The sequence below is a fragment of the Heptranchias perlo genome, chromosome 3 (assembly GCF_035084215.1).
Source record: "Heptranchias perlo isolate sHepPer1 chromosome 3, sHepPer1.hap1, whole genome shotgun sequence".
In the NCBI taxonomy this organism is placed as follows: Eukaryota; Metazoa; Chordata; class Chondrichthyes; order Hexanchiformes; family Hexanchidae; genus Heptranchias; species Heptranchias perlo.
Window position 1 is genome coordinate 18,344,588 of NC_090327.1, and position 27,249 is coordinate 18,371,836.

Sequence of the window (27,249 nt, forward strand, 5' to 3'; positions counted from 1 at the left end):
TGGGGACAGTTTATTACGAGCAGATTTCCCCATTAATTATTTCAACGGGCAAAGGCAAGATGATGTCATGAGGATGTTGCCAGGACTGAAGAATTTTAGCTATGAGGAAAGATTGGACAGGCTGGGATTGTTTTCTGAGGGGAGATTTAATTGAGGTGTATAAAATTATGAGGGGCTTAGGTAGAGTGGATAGGAAGGACCTACTACCCTTACCAGAGAGGTCAATAACCAGGGGGCATAGATTTAAAGTGATTGGTAGAAGCATTAGAGGGGAGTTGAGAAGAAAATTTTTCACCCAGATGGAGCTCATTGCCAGAAAGGGTGGTAGAGGCAGAAACCCTCATCACATTTAAAGGGTACATGGATGTGCACTTGAGGTGCCGTAACCTACAAGGCTACGGATCAAGAGCTGAAAAGCGGGATTAGGCTGGATAGCTCTTTTACAGCCGGCACAGACACAATGGGCCGAATGGCCTCCTTCTGTATCGGAAATTTCTATGAAAAGGAAAACTATGCAAAAAAAACACTTAAATTCTCAAAATACTGCAAACTACCTCTAACCAATCACTCTAAAAACATAAAACGGAACAATAAACAGAGAGAGGTACCAACCTCCCTTTATTGCATGTACGTTTAAATCACAATTCAATGCACTTCCCCTTTTAAGCCCTGCAGGCTGACTCACTGCTGCCAGCAGAGCAATCAGCAAACTCTTCACCGTGCTGCTGCCATTTAAAAGCAGCAAATTGCCATCAGCATATTTATTACCACAAAAGATTTAATTTATGTATCATTAGAGTGATGCCTGCACTGATTCAGCCAATAAGATGCCTTCATTAATTAGGTGATTACATTTTAATTTTTGAACAAATTACAGCCATGAAAATATAAAATGAAAACCCATGTTCTATTATGGTTTCTAAATGGTTTTGCTGTCGCTCTTGCTCTTCTGCCAAAGATTGGCCACTTTCGTTACTGTTTCTAATTATCTTGTTCTATAATTGGCTGATTTGCCCATCAATCAGCATTCAGTTCTATTGCAGTAATAGAAGTACATTTATAATTAGGCTGCATCTAAAAAAACACAGAATCTTCCAATTTAAAACCTTTTTAAAAACACACAATGTACTCAGGTAAAAAAGAAACTGTGAATGCTTGAAATCTGAACTAAAAATGCAGAAAATGTTGAAAACGCATAGCAGGTTAAAGAGCATCTGAAAGAAAGACAGGCTGACATTTTTAAATCATAGAATCATAGAAATTGCAGCACAGAAAGAAGCCATTTGACCATCATGTCAATGCCTGTGCTAACTTCTCAACTGGAGCCATCTACAGTAATCCCATTTCCCATCCCTTTCAGAAAATGCACAGATCATCAAGAGAGCATTTCCCTGTTACAAACACGATGAAAGACACTTTAGAAGTCAAGACAAATTTCTCTCATCACATGATTGACCCTTTCTCACAACAGCTCCCCAAAAAGCTGTTGAGGCTGGGGATCAATTGAAAATTTCAATACTGAGATTGATATATTTTTGTTAGGCGAGGGTATTAAGAGTTATGGAACCAAGGTGGGTAAATTCAGTTAAGATACAGCCATGATCTAATTGAATGGTGCAACAGGTTTGAGGGGCTGAATGGCCTACTCCTGTTCCTATGTTCCTGGAAACTAAAAATATAAAACTCTCATGAATTTTTTCTTTAAAGGGCCGGTTCCACGATGGGACAGTCCAGGTGAGGTGAGGTACTTGTCGTGTTGGTAGGGCCACTGCCCGGTCCTTGATTTTACAAACATTAATTTAAAATCAGGGTGTGCCAGCCTACGATTTCCTGACCCGCCCTCCTCGGCAGGAGTGCCCAATGAGGGAGTCAGCCCTTTATATAACGTGTGAAGAATTGAGCTTGTGTAGACTGCCATGATGCAGAGTCAAACTGCGACTCCTGGCACAGTGAGTTCTCAGTCTCTGCTGTACTATCAGTTGTACTTCTGAGGCCTTGGGTCTTGTGCCTAAAAAAACGGATGCAGATTTGAATGAAGCTGTGTATCAATATCGGTGATCTCCCCTCGACACAGTCTAATGTAGAAATTAAAAATATAAAAGAGATTGATAAAACCTGCCAGGAAATACACCTATTTCCCTCCTACCTTTTATTAGCTAGAGGAGATGGATTTATATAGCACCTATAATGTAAATAAAAGTCTCTGGGCGCTTCACAGAGGCATAAAAATATCTGTCAGAAAATGCAGTCCCAGCAGAACTTAACATCCATAAAAGTCAATCCCTCAGCACATATTAGAATAACTAAACTGCAAGTAAAGAATTGCAGTATTTAGAAAGAAAAAGAAGAAATGAGTATTACTATTTAAAATGCCGCTTTCAAATGGTACATTTTACATGCAGATTAAATTCACTGAGGAGCCTGTCAGCCATTGGACTGATACCTGAAGGAATAGAAAATCGTTTGAAATTCAGAATTTTTTTCCAAGCAGAAAGTAAGGAATAAATGAGTTTAGTTTAAAAGCTCTGCAATCAATGTTTGACTGATACTGCTGTAAAAAAAAAGCAATTTATTTTCAACTATTCCTCAGAATTACATGGAATCTACAATACAGAAACAGGCCATTCAGCCAAATTGGTCTATGCCGGTGTTTATAATCCATATGCGCCCCCTCCCCACTCTAATGACCATTTCCCACCTTGCTGCCATATCCCTCTCACCCTTTCTCCCTCATGTATGCACGAAGCCTCCTCTTAAATGCTTCAGTGATAACTGCTTCAATCACTCCATATGGCAGGAGGTTCCAGATTCTCACCACTCTCTGCGTAAAGAAATTCCTCCTCAATTCTTTATTTGATCTGTAAATGACTACCTTATATTTATGCTCCCTTATTCTGGACTCGCCCACAAGTGGAAACAATTAATCCACATTCACCCGATTGTGCAAAGTGGCTGCCCCATTTCCTACATTACAACAGTGACAACTATAATATTGGCAATAGAATTGAAGGTGTACAGGTGTACCTCAATACTCAGTGGGTGAATGCATCATGTGGTTTGGTACTGACCCATTGATACCATGCTGAGTTGGGCATTCTTAGCCAGGGTAGTGGTATGACCACTGCAACTGGTCTCAGTGTCCCCGAACAAGGGATGAGAAAAATCAGCCAGTTTTCCTATAAAATTGATCTCTGTCTAGTGATCCCTGATGGAAACTGGACATGTGTGGTGTAAGGTGAGGTCAGGATAGGCTTGGTTGTAATATCCTTCAACAACTTGCATTTATATAGCACCTGTAACGTTAAAAAAAAGTCCCAAGGTGCTTCACAGAGGCATAATAAAAAAAATGGATGCCAATCCAAAGAAGGACATATTATGAAAGGTGATCAAAAGCTTGGTTGAAGAAGTGGGTTTAATGAGAGTCTTGCAGGAAGAGGAGCTGCACTCCAAGGAAGACCTTTTATCTTGTACCAACTCAACTGTGAAATATTACTTTTGAGGTCCTTTAGAAACAATGCATGAAAGCAAAGGCTGGCATTTAAAAAAAAATTAATATATTAACATAAATTTCAGAAATATATGGAAAACGTCTAACACTATGTTAATGTTTGAACAAAGCCCTTCCACAGGCTATTTAAGAGCACCTGTTTGTATGGACTTTCCCTTGATCCCTTAACAAATGGGCACATAATGAAAAAAGATAAAACCCGATAAAAATACCATTGAGTTATGCTAGGTGTATATGTAAATATTTTTGCATTAAATCTGGGGCCGTAATCAGATTTACACAGAAAAACAGGAGCAAGCACTTTGCCTCACAAAAAATGTGGAAAGTGTGGAATTGCAGGCCAGCTTGAAATTGGTGCAGGGTGTCCTCTCCCACTTCAGTGCTCCTTCTGCGCTAGTTGTGGACTTGGTCTCCCTGCATACGGGACCACAGAATTGGTACCATCTCTTTTCCTTTTACCTATTCCACCTTACAGATCAGGCACAAATCATCATGGCCTTGAATGTAATACTGCGCAGATATTACTATACAAACACAATGCAATTCCTGTGACCATTGTATTAATAGAGATCTTAACCCATGGGTTAACACTTCCATTAAAGTTGTGGACAAAGAAATTGCAATTGTACACTGATATTCAAACAGCGTACTTTCAAGGTCCATGTATTTTAAAGTCTTTGTGCAATTCTGATAGATTTGATACAAAAACTTCACCATAAAGTATGCAATTTTATACCAAAACTAATGTTTGAGCTTTCAGCACCGAGTTTATCACACAGCCCAGATAATTCCTCATTTGGATTTTCCCCCTGCCTCTAATCACACGATTGAAAAAAAATACTAATGGCTTCCCCGCAGCTTTAAATCTGTTGGTTTGTCTGGAATTTTATTCTGCTATGCAAGATTAATCTATATTGACTAATGAGATTTTTCTAAAAAAAAAGAAAATTCAGGTCTCAAATATTTTCAATGTCAGTGCCACATCAAGACGTTGTCAGATAGGCTCAGTTTGTAGCCTAGCCAGGATCTGACTGCATTGCCACTGCAATGAAATAAAAGCCTTGATTTTGAATGGACCTGCAGCAGTGTGGCATCTCACAGACAACGGGTGTGGACTGGAGAATTGGTATCTTCGATTCGTGGGCTGCTTGAATTGCTGATCGGCAATTCGGTGTCAAAAAGTGAGGCCTCACTGTATGCTCGCAACACATAAATTCCAGGGCGAGGGACCTGGGCAGCTGATGTAGTCTGAGGAATGGAGTTCGGAGGAGGGTTGTAGGAATGGAGGAGGTTACAAAGATAAGGAAGGGCAAGGCGCTGGAGGGATTTAAACACAGGTATCAGAATTTTTAATTTGAGGCATCGGGGAACCAAAAGCCAATGTAGATCAGCGAGGACAGGAGTGATGGGAGAACAGTACTTGGCAGGGTATAGGATGTGAGTAACGGAGTTTTGAATGAGCTGAAGTTTACGGAGTGTGGAGGATGGGACAATGCCAGGGCAGCACCAGAGTAATCGATTCTGGAGGTGACAATAGCATTAATGAAGGTTTCACTGGAAGATGGGCTAAGGTAAGGACGATGTTACTGGGGCGGACGTAGGTGCTGAGGTTGGAGAGTCAGCTCAGGGTTAAAAAGGGCGCCAAGGCTGCAAACAGCTTGATTTAGTCTGAGATGGTAAATGGGGAGGGAGTTGGTGGCGAGGGTACAGAGATTGCGGCAGGGGTCGAAGACGATTGCTTCATCCTTCTCCATGTGTGGCTGGAGGAAAATGTAGTTCATCTAAGACTGAGTATTGGACAAGCAGTCTGATAGCATAGTGGAGGGTTTGAGAGAGGTGATGGAGATGTAGAGCTGGGAGTCATCAGCATACATGTGAAAGCTGTCTCCATGTGGTACTTTTAATCTAACCTGCCCAAAGGGAAACTGACGGGATCGGATGATTGCCCATTTTACACGCCGCCCGATTTTACTTTCTATTGAAGTAAAACAGCCAATTCAATCTTGTCAGTTTTCCCCCAGGTGGGTTAGGTTAAAATTACCCCCATGTCTATGGATGATATTGCCAATGGACTGTATGTAAATGAAGAAGAGGAGGGACCAAGGATAAATCCTTGGGGGACTCGCAAGATGACAGTGCCGGGGTGGGAAGAGAAGTCAATACAAAAGATGCTCTGGCTATGATTGGATGTGGGCATCGCTGGCAAGGCCAGCATTTATTGCCCATCCCTAATTGCCCTTGTGAAGGTGGTGGTGAGCCACCTTCTTGAAGCAGGATTGTACAACTGCCCATCTCAGAGGGCAGTTAAGAATCAACCACATCTAGGCCAGACCAGGTAAGGATGGCAGGTTTCCTTTCTTAACTGACATTAGTGAACCAGGTGGGTTTTTACAACAATCCAGTAGTTTCATGGTCATCATTACTGATACTAGCTTTTGATTCCAGATTTTATTTAATTAACTAAATTTAAATTCCCCACCTGCCAATGGCAGGATTTGAAGTCACATCTGCGGATTATTAGTCGAGGCCTACTGGATTACTAGTCCAGTAACATAACCACTATGCTATCGTACCCTTCTTGGTAACCCTCTAGGTAAAAGTGGAAACAAGTAAAGGTTATCCAACTAAACTGGAAAAGACATGAGAAGTGCTGGAAGAGGATGATGTGATTGATTGTATTGAAGGTTGCAGAGAGGTTAAGGAAGATAAGGAAGGACATTACACCATGGTCACTGTCTTGAGAGTGTCATTCATCACTTTGGTTAGGGTAACATTTTGGCACTGTGGGAGGGATGGAAACCAGATTAGAGTTGCAGGAGAGGAAGGCATGGATCGGAAACAACATATTCAAGGACCATGGAGAGGAAAGGGAAGTTGGAGATGATATGGTACTATAGTGAGAACTATAGTACCATATTGAGGAACCGGGGCAATGGTGGCTATTTTGAAAGGGAAGGTGACAGTGATTAGAATCATAGAAAGGTTAGAGCACAGAAGAGGTTACAGCCCGTCGATTCCGTGCCGGCTCTCTGCAAGAGCAATCCAGCTAGTCCCACTCCCCTGCCCTATTACCGTAGCTCTGCAAATTTTTTCCCTTCAAGTATTTATCCAATTCCCTTTTGAAAGTCATGATTGAATCTGCCTCCACCACCCTTTCAGGCAATACATTCCAGATCCTAACCACTCGCTGCATAAAAAAAGTATTCCTCATGTCGCCTTTGGTTCTTTTGCAATCACCGTAAATCTATGTCCTTTGGTTCTTGACATTTCCGCCAATGGGAACAGTTTCTCTCTATCTACTCTGTCTAGACCCCTCATGATTTTGAATACCTCTACCAAATCTCCTCGCTACCTTTTCTGCTCTAGGGAGAACAACCCCAGCTTCTCCATGTAACTGAAGTCCCTCATCCCAGGAACCATTCTAGTAAATCTTTTCTGCACCCTCCCTAAGGCCTTCACATCATTCCAAAAGTGCGGCGCCCAGAATTGTACACAATACTCCAGTTGTGGCCTAACCAGTGTTTTATAAAGGTTCAACATAACTTCCTTGCTTTTGTACTCTACGCCTCTATTTATAAATCCCAGGATCCCGTAGGCTTTTTTAACCGCTTTCTCAACCTGCCCTGCCACCTTCAACGACCTGTGCATATATACCCCTAGATCTCTCTGTTCCTGTACCCCTTTTAGGATTGTACCATTTAGTTTATATTGCCTCTCCTTGTTTTTCCTACCAAAATATTTCACTTCGCACTTCTCTGTGTTAAATTTCATCTGCCACATCTCCGCCCATTCCACCAGCCTGTCTATGTCCTCCTGAATTCTATCACTATCCTCCTAACTGTTCACTAGGCTTCCAAATTTTGTGTCATCTGCAAATTTTGAAATTGTGCCCTGTACACCCAAGTCCAAATCATTAATATATATCAAGAAAAGCAGTGGTCCCAGCACCAACCCCTGGGGAACACCATTGTACACCTCCCTCCAGTCTGAAAAACAACCGTTCACCATTACTCTCTGTTTCCTGTTAGCAGATTTCATATCCCTGCTGCCACTGCCCCTTTTATTCTATGGGCTTCAACTTTGCTGACAAGCCTATTATGTGGCACCTTATCAAACGCCTTTTGGAAGTCCATATACACCACATCACCTGCTTTGTCCTCATCGACCCTCTAGGTTACCTCTTCAAAAAATTCAGTCAAGTTAGTTAAACACGATTTGCCTTTAACAAATCCATGCTGGCTTTCTTTAATTAATCCACACCTGTCCAAGTGACTGCTAATTCTGTCCCATATTATCGTTTCTAAAAGCTTCCCCACCACTGAGGTTAAATTGACTGGCCTGTAGTTGTTGGGTTTAACCTTCTCCCCTTTTTTGAACAAGAGTGTAACATTTACAATTCTCCAGGCCTCTGGCACCACTCCCGTATCTAAGGATGATTGGAAGATTATGGCCAGTAACTCCACAATTTCCATCCTTACTTCCCTCAGCAACCTAGGATGCATCCCAACTGGACCTGTTGACTTATCTACGTTAAGTATAGCCAGTCTTTCTAGTACCACCTCTTTATCAATTTTTAGCCCATCCAGTATCTCAACTACCTCCTCTTTTACTGTGACTTTGGCAACATCTTCTTCCTTGGTAAAGACAGATGCAAAATACTCATTTAGTACCTCAGCCATGCCCTTTGCCTCCATGAGTAGGTCTCCTTTTTGATCCCAATCGGCCCCACCCCTCCTCTTACTCCTCGTTTACTATTTATATGCTTATAGAAGTTTTTTGGATTTCCTTTTATGTTAGCCGCCAGTCTATTCTCACATTCTCCCTTTGCCCCTCTTACTTCCTTTTTCATTGCCCCTCTTATTTCCTTTTTCATTTCCCATCTGTACTTTCTATATTCAGCCTGGTTCTCACTTGTATTATTAACCTGACATCTGTCATATGCCCCCTTTTTCTGCTTCATCTTACTCACTATCTGGCTTTGGTTGCCCTACCTTTCCCCCTCGTGGGAAAGTACCTAGACTGTACCTGAACCATCTCCTCTTTAAAGACCGCCCATTGTTTGCCCATTGAGAACAGGGAACCATTTACAATGGTGTGGGGATCAGGAAGGGAAGTGAGTGAGCAATTTATTGGGTATGGGGTCGAGGGAGTAAGAGATGAGCCTCATGGATCAGAGGAACATGGCAAGACTGGGTGGAGATGCTGAAGAAACTAGAGAGAGACAATGGTTCAGTGCTATAGTTGGGGCATGACTGGGTGAGGTTTGGCTTAGTGGGCAAGGGGCAGCGGGGCAATGAGGCAGCTAAAGGGATGGTGTTTTGTCATTATAGATTAAGAAATCAATGAGCTCCTTGTTGTTAGGGGTGAGGGTAGAGGGAGTGGGTGAGCGGATTGGTAATAGAGACAAGAAGCTTGTGGTTATCACTTCTCAGCTCATAACTCCAACTCATTCATTTCTAGGATGTTGAACTTGTGCGACTTCTTACCTCCCTCAGTCTTTCCGTCCTCCTACCACTCAAACCTACCATCCCCTAACCACTGATCCCAAATGACTCGGGCCTCACACTGGCACCAACGGGCGGGCAGAATGGCCACTCCTCTGACTTTGTGCCCATTTTGAGTGTGACTTGAAAATCGCCTCCAGTCTGCCACCACAAACTAATGGCCCTGGCAATAACACACCCAATTCCAAAGATATAGCACGGTAGCATGCAGTGTATGGTTAATGTCTTTACTACATAAGGAGTAAAACTATAGTAATGGGGGATTTGTTTATGTCAGTGTCACCATACAGAAGTCCACTCAGAAGTCCACTCATAAGACACCTGAGTAATTATACAAGCAATTAAAGTCTAATAAGTCTTTATTAGACATCCGGCATCTGGTACCTCAGGTTACAATGGGCCTGAAGCACAAAGTGATGATTCGGTAGGTAATAATACGACAGCTTTTCCTGAGTACCTGAGATGTGCCATTTCACTGTCTGAACAAACAGCCGTCTACTGATGAGCCGTCCATTAAACTAAATATATTTTACTGCTAAACATATTGAAAAATCATTAAGCAAAATTGCACTTGAAGTTTTGTAGTTTATAACAATAGAAGAGTTGTAAACAATTTTACAACACCAAGTTATAGTCCAGCAATTTTATTTTAAATTCACAAGCTTTCGGAGATTTTCTCCTTCCTCAGGCAAATGTTTAGAAGAGTTGGCAGAGGCAGCAGATGGATCTTTGTTAACAGCACATAAGAGGCTTTAGTCCCAGCACAAGTAGTGCAGATGTGAGCGGCTGCGTGGTATGCTGTTGGATAAATGGTTTGTGGCATCTCGTGTACGTTCATTAGATGAAAACAGTCAAAACAACAGCTTCGGTGTGACTTTAATAGCAGGAGTAGGCAGGGCAGACGATTCTGGGAAGCCCGTGGACCACAATTCCTCGCTGGTAGCAGGGAACAACGTCCAGATTCATGAGGAACATTTTGAAAATGACAGGCAGTGACAGATGAGCCAAAGCCCAGCCTGAGGCTCTTGGAAGTCCTGAATCATCGGCAGCAGGTGCTCGTTCACCTTAGGGAATCTCCTGCTGGAGAATTGTTTCATTTATAACGTTTAAAAATTGCTTTGGGAGTGGAGATGAGGCGGGGCCAGGGGGGAAGGTAACTTATAGATACAATCTAGATGTCAAAATATAGTAAGGTTCTCCTAATAGTAAAGATGTTGCTTGTTTTTGGTTTGTCCTGCCTGTGCGGTGGTTGGCATTTTATTTTCAATGTGATGTTTCGATTTGATTAATATTCCAGATCATGTTGTGAGTTAAAAAGCTTTTTTACTGATGTGTTGCTTGCAAACACATATTAAACAATAACGTAAACGAATAAATAAATAGATGTATGTAAGTGCAGATTTCCTACACCATATTCCTTATTTCTGCATCCTCACTGGATTGAAATCAAGATTCTTGCAGCATTTCCTGCCCTAACTGATTCTTTCCCGGGATCTTTAAAGTTTAGAATTCCTAAGGGCTGTTTCTCCGTGAGGAATCTCCCACTTGTCGGCTGTAACTTTGACGGAAGAGCCACAGAAACGCCGGAAAAATGGCGTAAACGTCAACGTTACGGTGAATAAGTGGAAGAAGCCCCATGTTAATTCACCCAGTCTTCCCTTCTGTCTAGAGCCTACAGGCCTTTAGAATTGAAGCTTGGTGTCACTTACTCCTCGATTTATCTCACATTGGCCCCGAAATTCCACAGGCAGAGGTTCCGGTGGTTGTGCCATGATCGCGCCCGCCCGTGCCCTCCGACAATGGCCCCTGCCAGAGTTTGCGAGGCCAATGGGAGAGCACTTCATTTGTATGGGGACCAGGGGAGAAAGTGCCACTTGGGGCGTTTCTATGATGCCCACCTGACCCATGGTGGTCAAAATACTGACAGCCATCTGCCCATGAGAGGTAGTGCCCAGGCCCCCTTCCCCTGGCTCCAGCACTGCTTCGATCAACCCCCTGGGCAAGGGGCTGATTCAGGAAAAAAAGAAATGTGAGATTTCCTTTCCAGGGTTCGGAAGATGAAACAATCAGCCAGGATTCCTGCTCCTGCTGCAGTGACTCCTACACATGTGGATATTAGGAGAAGAATGGATCAGGTTCAGGAGCAATGCACTCAGTGGTCAAACGCTCATTGTCTAGGCTCACACATGAACAACGGTCCCTTATTAGTAAGGAAGAGACTTGGTGTCCCCGTACAAGAAACACAAAAAGTTAGCATGCTGGTATAACAGGCAATTAGGAAAGCAAATGGAATGTTGGCCTTTATTGCAAGGGGGTTGGAGTACAAGAGTAAGGAAGTCTTACTACAATTCTACAGGGCTTTGGTGAGACCTCACCTGGAGTACAATGTACAGTTTTGGTCTCCTTATCGAAGGAAAGATATACTTGCCTTAGAGGCAGTGCAGCGAAGATTCACTAGATTAATTCCTGGGATGAGAGGGTTATCCTATGAGGCGAGGTTGAGTAGAATGGGCCTATACTCTATGGAGTTTAGAAGAATGAGAGATGATTATGAGGGGACTTGACAGGGTAGATGTTGAGAGGTTGTTTCCCATGGCTGGAGAGTCTAGAACCAGGGGGCATAGTCGCAAGATAAGGGGGCGGCCATTTAAGATTGAGATGAGGAGGAATTGCTTTACTCAGAGGGTTGTGAATCTTTGGAATTCTCCACCCTAGAGGGCTGTGGATGCTGAGTTGTTGAATATATTCAAGGCTGAGATACACAGACTTGTGGACTCTTGGGGAATTGGGCAGGAAAGTGGAGTTGAGGGGAGAGGTGGGAACAAGATTGGAATACAAACAGCAAAGAAAATTCTGCTCTACACTGCTCCCTGTCACTGTCAGCTCCCTGCAGAGAACCGTTCGGTGCAGCTCATTGTAAAACTGATGATGAAGCAAGCCTCTCGAAAAGATTCATTTCTCTATGGGATACACTCACCCTTCCAACTTCCACCAGGTTTGTCACCATGACGATGGTGGCAGCATTTTCTTGCCAGATCATCCTCCAGAAATCGTAGACTGTCTCTTGCATTGCTCCTGCACACAGATAAGAGGATTCCAGATGTTATTATATGACAAAAAATTATCCATTGAGACAGGAACTTTTTCTAAACATCTATTCCACACTCAGAGTGACCAAAATAGCAATGAAGGCAGTCTCTGACCAGGCTCCAAACATGCTATCTCTGAAGGGATTAGGCTTTCATTGTGAAAAATTCCAGAGATATAGAGTTGTTTTAAGCAATTTTTAAAAACAAATCCTGGATTGCAATGAAAATAAAGTTGCAATCAAAGAATTATTATTTTACAGCACCGCATATATTCATGATTTCCTTTATATTGCAGTAAATATCACAAGGATTAAGAAATACGCTTGACTTCTTTTTACCTTAAAGGATCTAAACATAAAATATTCAAGCCAAAAAAGAGACAGAAAAGACGATTTCCCCTCCTCCACCCCGCTCCCCTTTCCCCGGCTCTGTACTTGCTTAAAAACTCTTTAATCTTCAACTTCTTCCAGTTCTGACGAAGGGTCATCGACCCGAAGATTTAACTTTGTTTCTTTCTCCACAGATGCTGCCAGACTTGCTGAGTATTTCCAGCATTTTCTGTTTTTATTTCAGATTTCCAGCATCCGCAGTATTTTGCTTTTGAGAAAAAAAGATGTTCCTCTTCTACCCTCCTCTCCTGAAAGTGGCAACTGCTTCAGTGGGCTATGATTCTAAGGGTGTGCTTGGCCCTCTGGCCCTTCATTCAAAAGTGAGCTTTGACAATGGAGGTAATTTTAACTCTCGTTGGCCTAAAGCAGGTGATATCGGATTGACCGCGATATTTTGCACAGGATAGCAGAAATGGAGCAAGCATCAGGGCCCGATATTATGGGGGGGCATCATTTTATCAGCCCCATGATGTCTGCTTCAATGACTAGCCACGATAATTTGTCCCACGGTTCTATCACTTTCTGCATTAAGTTCAACCTGACATCCCTGCTTCACCATAGATTTTTAACTTGCGTCCCCTGGTATTTGACACAGTGAACAGTTTGCCTGGATAAACTTGTCAATCTCCTTCATACTGCCTTCCTAATGGAGATACCACATAAAACAACTGCTCTCCAACATTTTCCTCGCTATAACATGCTTTTTGTATGACTCCCATACACACCCGTGAAGCGAGGATCAGTTGTATCGTCGCATTAACAACAGAATTATTCAACGGTAGGAAAACTGGGACCAACGAACGACTGAGGAAGCCCCAGCTTCCCACTGGTCACAAAACCCTCCTGGAAGTTCCACGCTGCTCAGTCTCACCCACATCCAGTGCCTCTCAACCTAAACTCCCCTCATTAAAGAAGCCCGCATCATGCTTCAATGCTACCAAAATGCACCTCAAAGTGCCATGTAACTTATAACATAGCACAATCCAGGGAAATATTTAAACTTTGCAAAATTCCATAAAAGAAAAATTCTGAAAAGGACCAGTTCCTTCTCTCCCCACAATATCCGACCATTTTGTACACATTCAATGCCTCTCCAGAGCTCTCATTAGCAGTCCGTCTTTCCACAGGTGCTGTTTGATCCCAAAACCGATTGGGCCAGAAATCATTCACGAAATTACAGAGGAGCTCAACAGCGTTCTCTTTTTTTAGTGGTGAATCGAAGGAGCAAGTTCCTGCGTTTGCATGTGCGCAGTAAAACGCGGGAATCGTGAACTTGCTCCTAGTGGTTCGTCCACGATGTGGCAGCTTTGAATTAAAGGGCCATCGCACGCTGCAATCAGAGAAATCATTGAAAAAGCGCCAACTTGCTTACCTGCCCAGCTGGAAAGTAACTAATTACATCACCAAACAGGTACACTTAAAAATACCAGGTCTAAACTAAGTTTTAACAGTGCGGTTAGTCTTAATGACTTTCAAACAACTAAAAATTAACTTTTAAAAATGTTGAGTCTCATATTACTCCTTATTTTAATAGTTTCTGGTCATTAAAAAAAATTAAAAATTAAAAATTAAAACATTTAAAATTATTTTTTTTTACTTTTTCCTTCTGTCTCTTTAATTTGATTCAATTATGTCTTTGGCTTTCTATAAAAAAATTACAATTTTAATTTACAATGACATACAGAGTACTAACATTAAATGAATGAAGTCTGCTTGCCTGCTTGAGCAATGCAGCCTGAATCTGTGGGCGGGACTTCTCTACCTGACAGATTTTGTGGGCGTGTCTTCTCCTCTCTCACACGTTTCCAGCCGAGCAGCAACTCACGCTGCTCAGAGGCTGGGTTCATAGTGCGCAATTTTGTTTAAAGTTCAAATTCAAGCAATTTGACGCCACAGAGTCGGCAGTAAGTATTTTCCTTAAATTCATGGGAGCTGCAGTGAGTGTTGCCTTGTCGCTCTGAGCGATTTCTGGCCCATTATATGAAAGTAAATTTAATCTTCAGTGCCTTGCATGTCAACTGAAGCAAACTACTTATTGAATTATTAATCTTTTACTTTCTGCATTTTATTGCCCAGAATTGATGGAAATGAGGGGTTTTAAAAATCGTTTCCCTTTAAAATTGTACTTCTTAAGTATTAAAAAATAACATGTTGATCAGTTCAATCCAGACCGTCTGTGAAATTACTTTCATAGTGTTATCTTTAACATGTTCTTTGATTTAAAAAAAAACTGATTGATTCAGTTTCTTTGTCATATTTTTTCTGCATTCCTTCATTAGCCTTCATTTCCGGTGTTATTTAATCATAAGATAGTCATCAAAGTGATCCCTTCTCCTTCCATTGTTTGGCAGCCATTCCTGTTCTTGTTTAGACTGCGAGCTGCTTTCCTTGGAAGCATTTCCATAACATGCAAGGTCACTGCTGATCTGAAATGTTCCCGTTTCTGGGAGCTGGATTTTCGAAGCTACTGCCAGCACTGAGACACCTCGGCAGGTGTTTAATTGGGAGGAATCATGGCTTGAAATTTGCTTTGTTGTTGCTGAAAATTCAATGAAAATCATAATAAGTAAGGCTCCACAGACATAGATGTTACTGGTGTCTCAACGGTAGCACTCTTGACTGAGTCAGAAGGTCGTGGGTTCAAGCTCCACTCTAGGACTTGAGCACATAATCTTGACTGACACCACAGTGCAGCACTGAAGGAGTGCTGCGTTGTCGGAGGTGCCGTCTTTTGGATAAGGCGTTAAACCGAGGTCCAGTCTGCCCTCTCAGGTGTACCTAAAAGATCCATCTGTTCAAAGAAGAACAGATGAGCTCTCTCGTTGTCCTGGTCAACATTTATCCCTCAACCAATACCACTAAAAACAGTTTAAATTGGTCACTGCTGTTGGTGGGGCCTTGCTGTGCACAAATTGGTTGTCACATTTCTCTACGTTACAACAGTGACCACACTTCAAAAAAGTAATCCATTGATTGTGAAGACTTTGGGATGTTATGAGGTGAAAGACGCAAGTTCTTTTTTCATAAGAGAAAAAGGATGGATTGCAGTCCAGGCTTTTGATGTCCATTTTAGGTTTACGAATTCCGCATAGCCCACTGTTCAAACAGGATTAGGTGAGGACCTCAGGTCGGCACACACCTACCCTCCTGCATTTTGCGAAAATGGATAAAATGCTGCACTCGTTCACACTACATGTGAAAAAGAGCAACTTGCACAAGAAATGTCAGAGAGCTGGAGCCCAAGCTGCATTGATCATTTTGAATGTTTCTGGCAGCTAGTGTAGGAGGCAGCATATCGCAGATAAATAGACACAGTAATTATACTGAAGGGAATGACAGAAGCCCTGAATTTCATGAAACATAATCTCTAGTGTTGAGGACACCTCTTGTGCTCAGAGCTCAGCAGGTGAACGTTCTCCTTTTTATTGTTAATTATTTCAAGCACTGTTCACTGCCTCACTCTATCATTTGCATTCACTTCCCATCGCTAGATTTGTTACTGCAATAGTTGACGTTACATATGCAAATCGGCCACATTTGTATTATGAAGTGCTGGTAGTTTTACCCTAATTAAGAACTATTTTGTTTAAATTACTTTCAGGAAACAGATTATGCCACAGCGCATCACTTGTTAAATGTCATGCATGCCTGATTTCACGCACTTCCTGTGGATACATAACAACAATCTACAGTAAATTACACTAATGACTGCCATACGTGCTCCTGTCCAATAAGAAAGAAAGTCTTGCATTTATATGGCACCTTTCATGACCTCAGGACATTCCAAAGCACTTTACAGCCAATGAAATACTTTTGAAGTGTAGTCACTGTTGAAATATAGGAAAAACAACAGCCAAATTCCGCACAGCAAGCTCCCACAAACAGCAATGTGATAATGACCAGATAATCTGTTTTAGTAATGTTTGTTGAGAGATGAATGTTGGCCTGGACACTGGGGAGAACTCCCTGCTCTTCCCTAGTGCCATGGGATCTTCTACGTTCACCTGAGAGGGCATTAACACGTCATCTGAAAGACGGCAACTCCGACAGTGCAGCACTCCCTCAGTATTGCAGTGGAGTGTCAACAAGGATGAGCAAGTGGCTTCTGAGCGGCTTTGTGACTTTGTTCAAAACAAGCTAATGCTGCATTTACATTGCAGTACTTCTGGTAGTGGCAGTCCCTGACTCTGGTGGTCAATATTTTGTCTGATTACCTTCCTGTGAAGCACCTTGGGATGTTTTACTATGTTAAAGGCGCTATGTAAATGCAAGATGTTGTGATGGAAACAAGGTGGCTCTGCTGCTGTGGCACATTCTGCCTCTCAAGAGGGTTTTGCTCCGAGTCGCCACCAGCTGCTGTTACGAGTTGCTGCATGCAATGGCTATTCAGTGTGATTTCCATATTTCTGGCAGGTACACACTGTCCCCAGCCAGCGATTGTGACTTTCAAGCAGCTGCTGTTGCTTATCTGTCGCCGTACTGTGCAACTTGCCTCTTAATTAAAAGGGCATAGATTATAGAATAACGGCAGCAAGATAAACAGAACTACTTCAATTTAAAGTCCACCTAACTAGAACCAAATCTGGTCCAGAATTGTAAAGGAGCTTCTCCCATCAACTCACGGCCATGGCAATGTTTTACTCAGGGCCGAAGTGAGAGTGACGTGTGCAGAGAATTAGAAAAAAGAACTGTTCTCCTGTAGAACATGCTTGGGGGGGGGGGGGGGAATTTTAACTCCTCCCCCCCACGACGGGGGGGAAGAGGGTCGGGGGAGGGGCAGGAGCAGTTAAATTGGTAAAAATGTGAAACCCAACTCCAACCCAAGAGTTTGACAGTGCTTAATGGTATATACCTCAATGCAAGGAGTATAGTGAATAAGGCAGATGAGCTAAGGGCACAGATAGACACGTGGAAGTACAATATCTTAGCTATTACTGAAACGTGGCTTAAACAGGGGCAGGAATGGCAGCTCAACGTTCCTGGTTACAGGGTTTTCAGACAAGATAGAGAGGGGGGTAAAAAAAGGAGGGGGGTGGCAATATTGGTTAAAGAAACAATTACGGCTGTGAGGAGGGATGATATGTTAGAAGGATCATCAAATGGGGCCATACAGCTAGAGCTAAAGAACAAAAAAAGGGGCAGTCACACTTCTGGGCGTGTACTATAGATCCCCAAACAGTCAGAGAGAGATAGAAGAGAAAACATGTAGGCAAATTTCTGAGAAGTGCAAAAACAATAGGGCAGCAATAGTAGGGGATTTCAACTACCCTAATATTAACTGGGGTAGAATCAATGTAAAAGGTATAGAGGGCGCAGAATTCTTAAATTGCATTCAGGAGAACTTTTTTAGCCAGTATGTAGAAAACCCAACAAGAGGGGGGACAGTTTTGGATTTAGTTTTAGGGAATGAAGCTGGGCAGGTGGAAGGAGAATCAGTGGGAGAGCATTTTGTTGGTAGTGATCATAATTCAGTTAGATTTAGCATAGTTATGGAACAGTATAAAGATAGAACAGGAGTAAAAGTTCTAAATTGGGGAAAGAAAAACTTTACTAAAAAGTGATTTAGCCAAAGTGGACTGGAGACAGTGAGGTAAATCAGTGTCAGAGCAGTGGGAGACATTCAAGGGGTTCAGAGTAAACATGTTCCCACGAAGAAAAAGGTGGGACTGCCAAATCTGGAGCCCCCTGAGTGACAAGGAGCATACAGAGTAACATGAGGCAAAAAAGGGAAGCTTATGTCAGACACTGAGGGCTCGAATTTAGCAGGCCTGCGGGTTCCCAGCGGGTGGTCCTCCGGGAGCGTGGTCAACACGCTCGGCGAAATTAGTGGGTTGCCCACGCGATCGTAGCAGGCAACACACTAATAGGAATCAATTACCTGCTCCTCCGGGGTCCACGGCGCTGGCCTGCGCGTCGGGCGGGCTGCGCATGCGCAGTACGATCTGTCAGCTGGAGGCTCTCTAGTTAAAGGGGCAGTCCTCCACTGACAGATGCTGCAACCAATGGAACAAATTGCAGCATGGAGCAGCCCAGGGGGAAGGCTGCTCCCAGTTTAATGATGCCTCACCCCAGGTATCATCAGATGGGGTGAGGAGGAGGGGGAGGACACAGATCTTCCCCCCGGCGGGCGGGAGGAAGCGGCCTGCCTCTGCCACCAAGAAGGCCTGGCTCGAGGTGGCAGAGGGGGTCACCTGCGCCACCAACATATGGCCCACCTGCATACAGTGCAGGAGGCGCTGCAATGACCGCAGTAGGTCAGCCGCAGTGAGAACATGAAGTATTTCCCCTACACTCCGTCTGCCACAACACTGCCCCCACCCCACATCTCCTTCGGCACTGTCACATCACCCTTCATACCCACTCAAACCCCATCCTCATCTTACCTCCACCTACTCACCTCGTCAGTACTCATCCTGCCACTAACACGCAACCCAATCCTCATACAATCTCATTGCTCCATCCCATACTCACCCTCTCGTGCATCTCCCTCACGGCCAGCCTCACTCAACCTGCCACCACCTGTGCTGCAGCCACAGGGCATGCATCACATATGTGCAGTAGGCAGCGTAAGGCAAACGTGTCGTCAGCATGAAGGGGGTGCACAAGGGTGTCTGAGGGTTTGTCATGGGTGTTACCCATATTGAATTTCAGAGCAACAAACAGCACACATTATATTGACACCACCACTGCCATGTCTCCGCGAATCCTGTCTGTTGTGTCCAATAATGCCCGCTCCTGGGTATCACTATGAGGACCCACCACTGATGCCACCCATCGTGTTACTGCAGAGTAGGTGCAGGTGTATTTGCAGGGCTCGTCCGCGCGGACGACTGAGAGACATCGGCGGTGTAGCCGGCTGCACCCTGGAAGGATGCGGAGGAGAAGGTGTGGAGGGCAGTGGTGACTTTGACAGCGACAGGTAAGCAGTTGGTGCTGGGGCCAGCCAGGAGCAGCTCGGCATGAAAGAGGCTGCAGATCTCCACGACTACATGTCGAGCGAATCTGCGCCTCCCTGTGCACTGCTGCTCGGAGAGGTCCGGGGAGCTGCGCCTCGGTCTGTGGACCCTGTGGCGAGGGTAGTGCCCTCTGCGATGCGTCTCTCTCTGCGGTAGCCCTCCCTCCTGCTGTGCAGGTGGGCGTGCAACAACACCGTGTTGGGGGGATCCACGTCTCTGCGGCGGACGGCGTGGACTGCGAGGCTGCTGGGGCTGGTCATGCTCTTTGTCCTCCGAGGGTGTCCACACACCACCCATCTGGCAGGTGTTGGTCTGAGGGGTTGTGCAGGGTAGGTGGGTGGTTCCTCGGACTGGGGCTGCGGTTTCGTGTCGGTCTGTCCTCTGGCTTGGCGGGGGGTGGTGGAGGGCAGGGGTTGCCCTATGTGACGCGGTGGCCTCCTGCGTGGGTGAGGGCTCTCCCCCGTGGAGCGCACATTGGCACCTGCCACAGGCTGCTGGCTGCAACACGCCTGGTTGAGGAGGGACTGTTTCCCCCAGTGTGGGAAACTCACTGCCTTGAACCGAAAATCCCACACTTCCTCTTTTGACAGCTGCTTCAGCTCATTAACTGACCACAACGAGCAAGGTAAGTACTCTCAAGTGGAACCCCGCTGGCTTTAATTGCCTGCGGGATTCCCACCAGCGGGGCTTGCGCGCGCAGCCCCGCACGTCAGCGCGGTACCCGGAAGTGGCCGGGATTTCGTCGCGATCCGGTCACGTGACCGGATATCGGGATTTTCGGGGCCACCCCGCTGGGAACCCGCCGGAAACACGATCCCAAAATCGAGCCCTGAGAGCTCAATACCCCAGGAAACCTAGAGGAGTATAGAAAGTGCAAGGGAGAAGTTAAAAAGGAAATTAGGAAAGCTAAGAGAGGGATTGAAAAAATACTGCCAAGTAAAATTAAGGACAATCCAAAAATGTTTTAGAAATACAGAAAGGGCAGGAGGATAACTAAGGAAAGTGAAGGGCCTATTAGAGACCAAAAAGGTAACCTATGTGTGGAGGCGGAAGATGTGGGTATGGTTCTTAATGAATACTTTGCATCTGTCTTCACAAAAGAAGGGGACGATGCAGAGATTGTAGTTAAGGAGGAGGAGGAGTGTGAAATATTGGATGGGATAAACATAGCGAGGGAGGAAATATTAAAGGGGATTAGCATCTTTGAAAATAGATAAATCGCTAGGTCCGGATGAAATGTATCCCAGGTTGTTAAGAGAAGCAACGGAGGAAATAGTGGAGATTCTGACCATCATTTTCCAATCCTCCCTTGCTATAGACGTGGTGCTGGAGGATTGGAGGACTGCTAATGCTGTACCGTTGTTTAAAAAGGGAGAAAGAGATAGACCGAGTAATTATGGGCCAGTCAGTCTAAATATTGGGCAAGTGGGCAAATTATTGGACTCAATTCTGAGGGACAGCATAAATCGTCATTTAGAAAGGCACGGGTTAATCAAGGATAGTCAGTGTGGATTTGTTATGGGAAGGTCGTGTCTGATTAACTTGATTGAATTTTTTGAGGAGGTAACAAAGAGGGTCGATGAGGGTAACGCACTTGATGTAGTATACATGGATTTAGCAAGGCTTTTGACAAGGTCCCACATGGCAGGCTGGTCAGAAAAGTAAAAGCCCATGGGATCCAAGGGAAAGTGGCAAGTTGGATCCAAAATTGGCAGGAAGCAAAGGGTAATAGTTGATGGGTGTTTTTGCAACTGGAAGGCTGTTTCCAGTGGGGTCGACAGGGCTCAGTACTAGGTCCCTTGCTTTTTGTGGTATATATTAATGATTTGGACTTGAATGTGAGGGGCTTGATCAAGAAATTTGCAGATGATACAAAAATTGGCTGTGTAGTTGGTAGTGAGGAGGAAATCTGTTGACTGCAGGAAGATATCAATGGACTGATCAGGTGGGCAGAAAAGTGGCAAATGGAATTCAATCCAGAGAAGGGTGAAGTAATGCATTTGGGGAGGGCAAGCAAGGCAAGGGAGTACACAATTAATGGGAGGATACTGAGAGGTGTAGAGGAGCAAAGGGACCTTGGAGTGCATGTCCACAGATCCCTGAAGGTAGCAGGACATGTAGGTAAAGTGGTTAAAAAGGCATACGGGATACTTTCCTTTATTAGCCGAGGCCTAGAATATAAGAGCAGGGAGGTTATGCTAGAACTGTATAAAACATTGGTTAGGCCACAGCTTGAGTACTGTGTACAGTTCTGGTCACCACATTACAGGAAAGATGTGATTGCACTAGAGAGGGTACAGAGGAGATTTATGAGGATGTTGCCAGGGCTGGAGAATTTTAGCTATGAGGAAAAATTTGATAGGCTGGGGTTGTTTTCTTTGGAACTAGGTAGGCTGAAGGGAGATTTAATTGAGGTATATTATACGGGACTAGATAGAGTGGATAGGAAGGACCTGTTTCCCTTAGCAGAGGAGTCAGTGACCGGGGGGCATAGATTTAAAGTAATTGGTAAAAGGATTCGAGGGGAGCTGAGGAGAATTTTTTTCACCCAGAGGGTGTTGGGGGTCTGGAACTCACTGCCTGAAAGGGTGGTAGAGGCAGAAACCCTCAACTCATTTAAAAAGTACTTGGACGTGCACTTGAAGTGCCGTAACCTGCAGGGCTACAGACCAAGTGCTGGAAAGTGGGATTAAACTAGATAGCTCTTTTTCGGCCGGCACAGACACGATGGGCCGAATGGCTCTGCTCTGTGCCGTAACTTTCTATGATTCGATGAACCCGCCGCAAACTGGCCTACTTCTGATATAACCGCGGTGGGTTTGGGGACATCCGAGTAACCCGCTCTGGAGAGGTGGGTCAGTAATTATAATATTTAAATAAGGCTCTGACTGTCAGATTTTGGGAGCCATTTAAAGTTACCAGCAGCTGAAGGGAGGCGGGAACTGCCAGATCCAGCAGGTCTGTGGTCTTCCAGCACCGCTGGTGGAACAGGAGGTGTTGGCGTGTCTCTCCAGGTCCCTCAAGTAAATCTTCTGCCGTGATCTGCCTCTCTTTTCGCGATCAGCTGACCCCCTCTCCCCACTTCTGATCTTCCTATCATTCTAATGAGGTTCTGCTGTTAAATTTGGCGGGACCTCCGCCTTCCCGGTACTTCCAAGCTTCCCGGCCAGACATGTGCCCTGCTCACTCCCCGCCTCCCCGAAAATATCGGGGCCGCTGTGTCTGACAACAAGACAAGTGGTGCCACTGGGTCCTTCAATGTCGCTTGGACCTGGTGTCATTAAAAAGGAGGAAGAGACAATCTGGAAGTCCCGACAGAAGATCTCTCTCCCCTCACCCTGCCACTATTCTGAATCAGTAGCCAAAAATTAAGATATTGATGGAGACATGGTAGCACTGCAGCTTGGCAGCATCCTGGGCCAAGGGAAATGTTGAGCTAGACATCCCAAAAACATACTTGTCATTAACATACATTGCCAACAGGTATGTCTGTCCAGGGAAATTCCTGCCTCTGGGCCAGTTTGTATGTTTTCAGCTCACACACTAAACACTAATTATAGTAGTAAAGCTACTCAAACTTCAAGAATTATTTTATCAAAAGCAAAATCTGAAATAAAAACAGAAAATGCTGGAAATACTCAGCAGATCAGGCAACATCTGCGGAGAAAGAAACAGAGTTATCGGGCCCGATTTTACCAGGGCTGCGGGTTCTCGGCGGGGGGACTATCGGGCGCGTGGGTAACGCATCCGGCGAAATGAGTCAGCCACCCGCGCGATTGTAGCATAATTGGATCCACTTACCTGCTCCTCCGGGTTCCCCACTGCTGATCTGGGCGTCGGGCGGGCTGCGCATGCGCAGTAAGATCTGTCAGCTGGAGGAGCTCTATTTAAAGAGGCAGTCCTCCACTGACAGATGCTGCAACAAACAGAAAAAATTACAGCATGGAGCAGCCCAGGGGGAAGGCTGCTCCCAGTCTAATGATGCCTCACTCCAGCTATCAATACATGCGGTGAGGAGGAGGGGGAGGAGAGAGATCTTCCCCCCGGCGGGCGGGAGGAAGCGCGCCTGCCTCTGCCACCAGGAAGGCCTGGCTCGAGGTGGCAGAGGAGGTCACCTGCACCACCAACATATCGCCCACCTGCATTCAGTGCAGGAGGCGCTCCAATGACCTCAGTAGGTCAGCCAAAGTGAGTACACGTAGTCTTTCCCCTACACTCCGTCTGCCACATCACCGCCCCCACCCCACATCTCCTTCAGCACTGCCAACACTACTCTGTCACATCACCCCTCACACCCACTCAAACTTCATCCTCATCTTACCTGTAAACAATCTTACAACACCAAGTTATAGTCCAACAATTTTATTTGAAAATCACAAGCTTTCGGAGGCTTCCTCCTTCGTCAGGTGAGTGTTCACCTGACAAAGGAGGAAGCCTCCGAAAGCTTGTGATTTTCAAATAAAATTGTTGGACTATAACTTGGTGTTGTAAGATTGTTTACATTTGTCAACCCCAGTCCATCACCGGCATCTCCACATCATCTTACCTGCACTTACTCACCTCGCCAGTACTCATCCCGCCACTACCACTCAACCCAATCCTCATACAATCTCAGGACTCTATCTCATACTCACCCTCTCGTGCATCTCTTTCACTGCAAGCCTCACTCAACCTGCCACTACCTGTGCTGCAGCCACAGGGCATGCATCACATATGTGCAGTAGGCAGCGTAAGGCAAACGTGTCGTGAGCATGAAGGGGATGCACAAGGGTGTTTGAGGGTTTGTCATGGTTGTTACTTATATTGAATTTCTGACCAACTCACATTACATATTATATTGGCACCACTACTGCCATGTCTTCGCGAATCTTGTCTGGTTTGTGCAATAATGCCCTCTCCTGAGGATCACTATGAGGACCCACAACTGATGCCACCCATTGTGTCACTGCAGAGTGGGTGTAGGTGTATTTGCAGGGCTCTTTTGCGCAGACGACTGAGAGATGTCGGCGATGTCCCCGGTTGCACCCTGGAAGGATGCGGAGGAGAAGTTGTTGAGGGCAGTGGTGACTTTGACAGCGACAGGTAAGAAGATGGTGCTCGGGCCAGCCGGGAGCAGCTCGGCATGAAGGAGGCTGCGGATGTCCACGACTACATGTCAAGTGACTCTGAGCCTCCGTGTGCACTGCTGTTCAGAGAGGTCCAGGAAGCTGAGCCTCGGTCTGTGGACCCTGTGACGAGGGTAGTGCCCTCTGTGACGCATCTCTCTCTGCGGTAGCCCTCCCTCCTGCTGTACATGTGGATGTGTCACAGCACTCTGTTGTGGAGCTCCACGTGTCAGAGGTGGACGGCGTGGATGGTGAGGCTGGTGATGCTGTTCGCCCTCCGAGGAGGTCATGACCGCAGCTACGGCGGCCCCCATCCGGAAGATGTACATCTGAGGGGGTCCGCAAGGTAGGTACATGTCTCCGGACCCCGGGGTAAGTGTGCAAGTTGGTGGCTTTGATTGTCAGGAGGAGGGTAGTGGAGGCCAAACTTTGTCCCAAGTGACAGAGTGGCCTCCTGCAATGAGTGAGGGTCTCCCCCCCTCACCTGTCAAATGGACCTTTGCAGCTGCCACAGGCTGACAGCTGCAACAGTCCATTTGAACTGGGAGTGTTTCCCCCAGTGTGGGAAACAGTCCCAGTTTGCTCTAAAATCCCACCCCTCCTCACATAATCCCTTAATCAGGTCAGTTAATGACCTGAACAAGCAAAATAAATAGCGTCAAGTGGAACCCCGCTGGCTTTAATTGCCTGCGGGATTCCCACCAGCGGGGGCTGCGCACGCACGCCGGCGCGTCAGTGGGGAACCCGGAAGTTGGCGGGTTGGAGTCGGGCTCCCGACCCACTCTGGGATTCTCCGATTTTAGGAGCCCCCCCGCCAGGAACGCACCCGATTGCGGGTGCTAAAATGACGCCCAATGTTTCAGGTCAATTACCTTTTGTTAGAACTGGAAGAAGAAATTGAAGATTAAACAGTTTTTAAGCTAATACAGAGCCAGGGAAAGGGAGGGGGGAGGAAGGGGAGGGGAGGAAAGAACAAAAGGGAAGGTCTGTGATAGGGTGGAGGGCAGGAGTGATTAAATGACAAAAGGGATGATGGTGCAAGGCAAGGAGGGTGGTAATGGGACAAGTAAAGAAACAAAAGATGGGTCTAGAGGAGCTGTAAATGGCAACATCAGAACCATTACCAGCACCCGCTGCCTGAAAAAAATGGGATCAGTGGTTATGATCTGAAGATATTGAAATCAATGTTGAGTCCAGAAGGTTGTAAAGTGCCTAATCGAAAGCAGAGGTGCTGTTCCTCGAGCTTCCATTGAGCCTCATTGGAAGAGTGTAAGAGGCCGAGGTCAGAGTGGGAGTGGGACGGAGAATTAAAATGACAAGCGACTGGCAGGTCAGGGTCACACTTGCGGACAGAGCGGAGGTATTCAGCAAAGCGATCACCCAATCTGCGTTTGGTCTCCCTAATGTAGAGGGAACCTTATCGTGAGCAGCGGATGCAGTATACTGAATTGAAAGAAGTACAAGTAAATTGCTATTTCACCTGGAAAGAATGTTTGGGGCCCGGGACGGTGGGAAGGGAGGCGATGAAAGGGCAGGTGTTGCAAGAATTATTTTACTATTGCCATGTTAACACTAAACACTCTAAAAACAATTTAATATAAAAATCCTTGAATACTTTAGTTTTGCTAATTCTTTTTTTTGCTTCAATACTCTCTTCTTCCCTCTAACTTATTTTTATTACTTTAACTTTCTGTTCACTGTTTTTCTAACTGGTATATAATCTATAATAATAGGAGCCACCCTACATGAAATACTGGGAGAGCAATTGTTTCCCCTAAGTCTGTATCTATGCCAGGAATATTCCAACCCTTTTCCTATTTTTCTAAAGTTGAATTGCTCACTTACCTTGTGTTTTCAGCCTCCTTTGCTCCGGCCACTTATTTTGCAGATGGAGGCACATTTCAAAACAATAGGCCATTTGATTAGCTAACAATCTGTAAGGCTACAATGAGTGAAGATGATCTAAAGGTTCTTCATGATACAGCCAATGTATCTTTCATGCCTAAGGCTCTACATACAAGTGAACTCGCCAGCATGACCAGATGAGTAAACCCACTTGTGGTGTGCTAAAAATTATTTCACATTACGGAGGGTATTGTTATCTACAGGAAATGTGTCCTATAAGACATTTTACCGTGTTACAATACAAATGAGAGTTCGATGTAATTGATAATATGATGAGGTCTTGTGATTGATCATGTGTGATGTTACAAAATAATTTTACATCACAGTTTAAACAAAAATATGAGAACTGCACTACAGAAGGCCAAACCACAACACTAGAGGTTGACATACCAGTGTTAAAAAAGAACAGGGTGCTGCTTATGTTCCTGCAAGTGAATGTACTGAATAATTTTCCATTCTGGTAACAAACCTTTGATCAGCTTCAGAGGTACAACATTATGGTGTGTTTAGATGTGAGAAGGATGTGAAACAAAGGGGATTGGGAACTGTGAATACTGCCAGAGGAATCCTATTGTCTGGTGTGCAAAATGAAAGGACATCGATAAGCATTTCTTTCAGCATCAGAATATGATCTTAACGAGGTGAAGTTGCCTCTTTATTAAGTGTCTGGGGAGGCTCAGTTCGCAGAAGAACCAGACTCAGAACTTGTATTTTTTTAAAAATGAATTCTCGGGTTGTGGGCATCGCTGGCAAGGCCAGCATTTATTGCCAATTCCTAGTTGTCCAGGTTTGA

At 45.0% G+C, this 27,249-nt stretch overlaps 1 protein-coding gene across 3 annotated transcripts in view; it reads right to left on the bottom strand.

Annotated features, from left to right (window-relative positions):
* Nucleotides 1-27,249, bottom strand: part of LOC137310786 (receptor-type tyrosine-protein phosphatase mu-like) — a 797,377-nt gene that overhangs the window by 44,081 nt on the left and 726,047 nt on the right. For all 3 annotated transcript variants that reach the window (XM_067978407.1, XM_067978404.1, XM_067978408.1), the window contains one exon: nucleotides 11,990-12,087. In XM_067978407.1, the coding sequence (XP_067834508.1) occupies nucleotides 11,990-12,087 (98 nt within the window). The remainder of the gene's footprint in view (nucleotides 1-11,989; nucleotides 12,088-27,249) is intronic.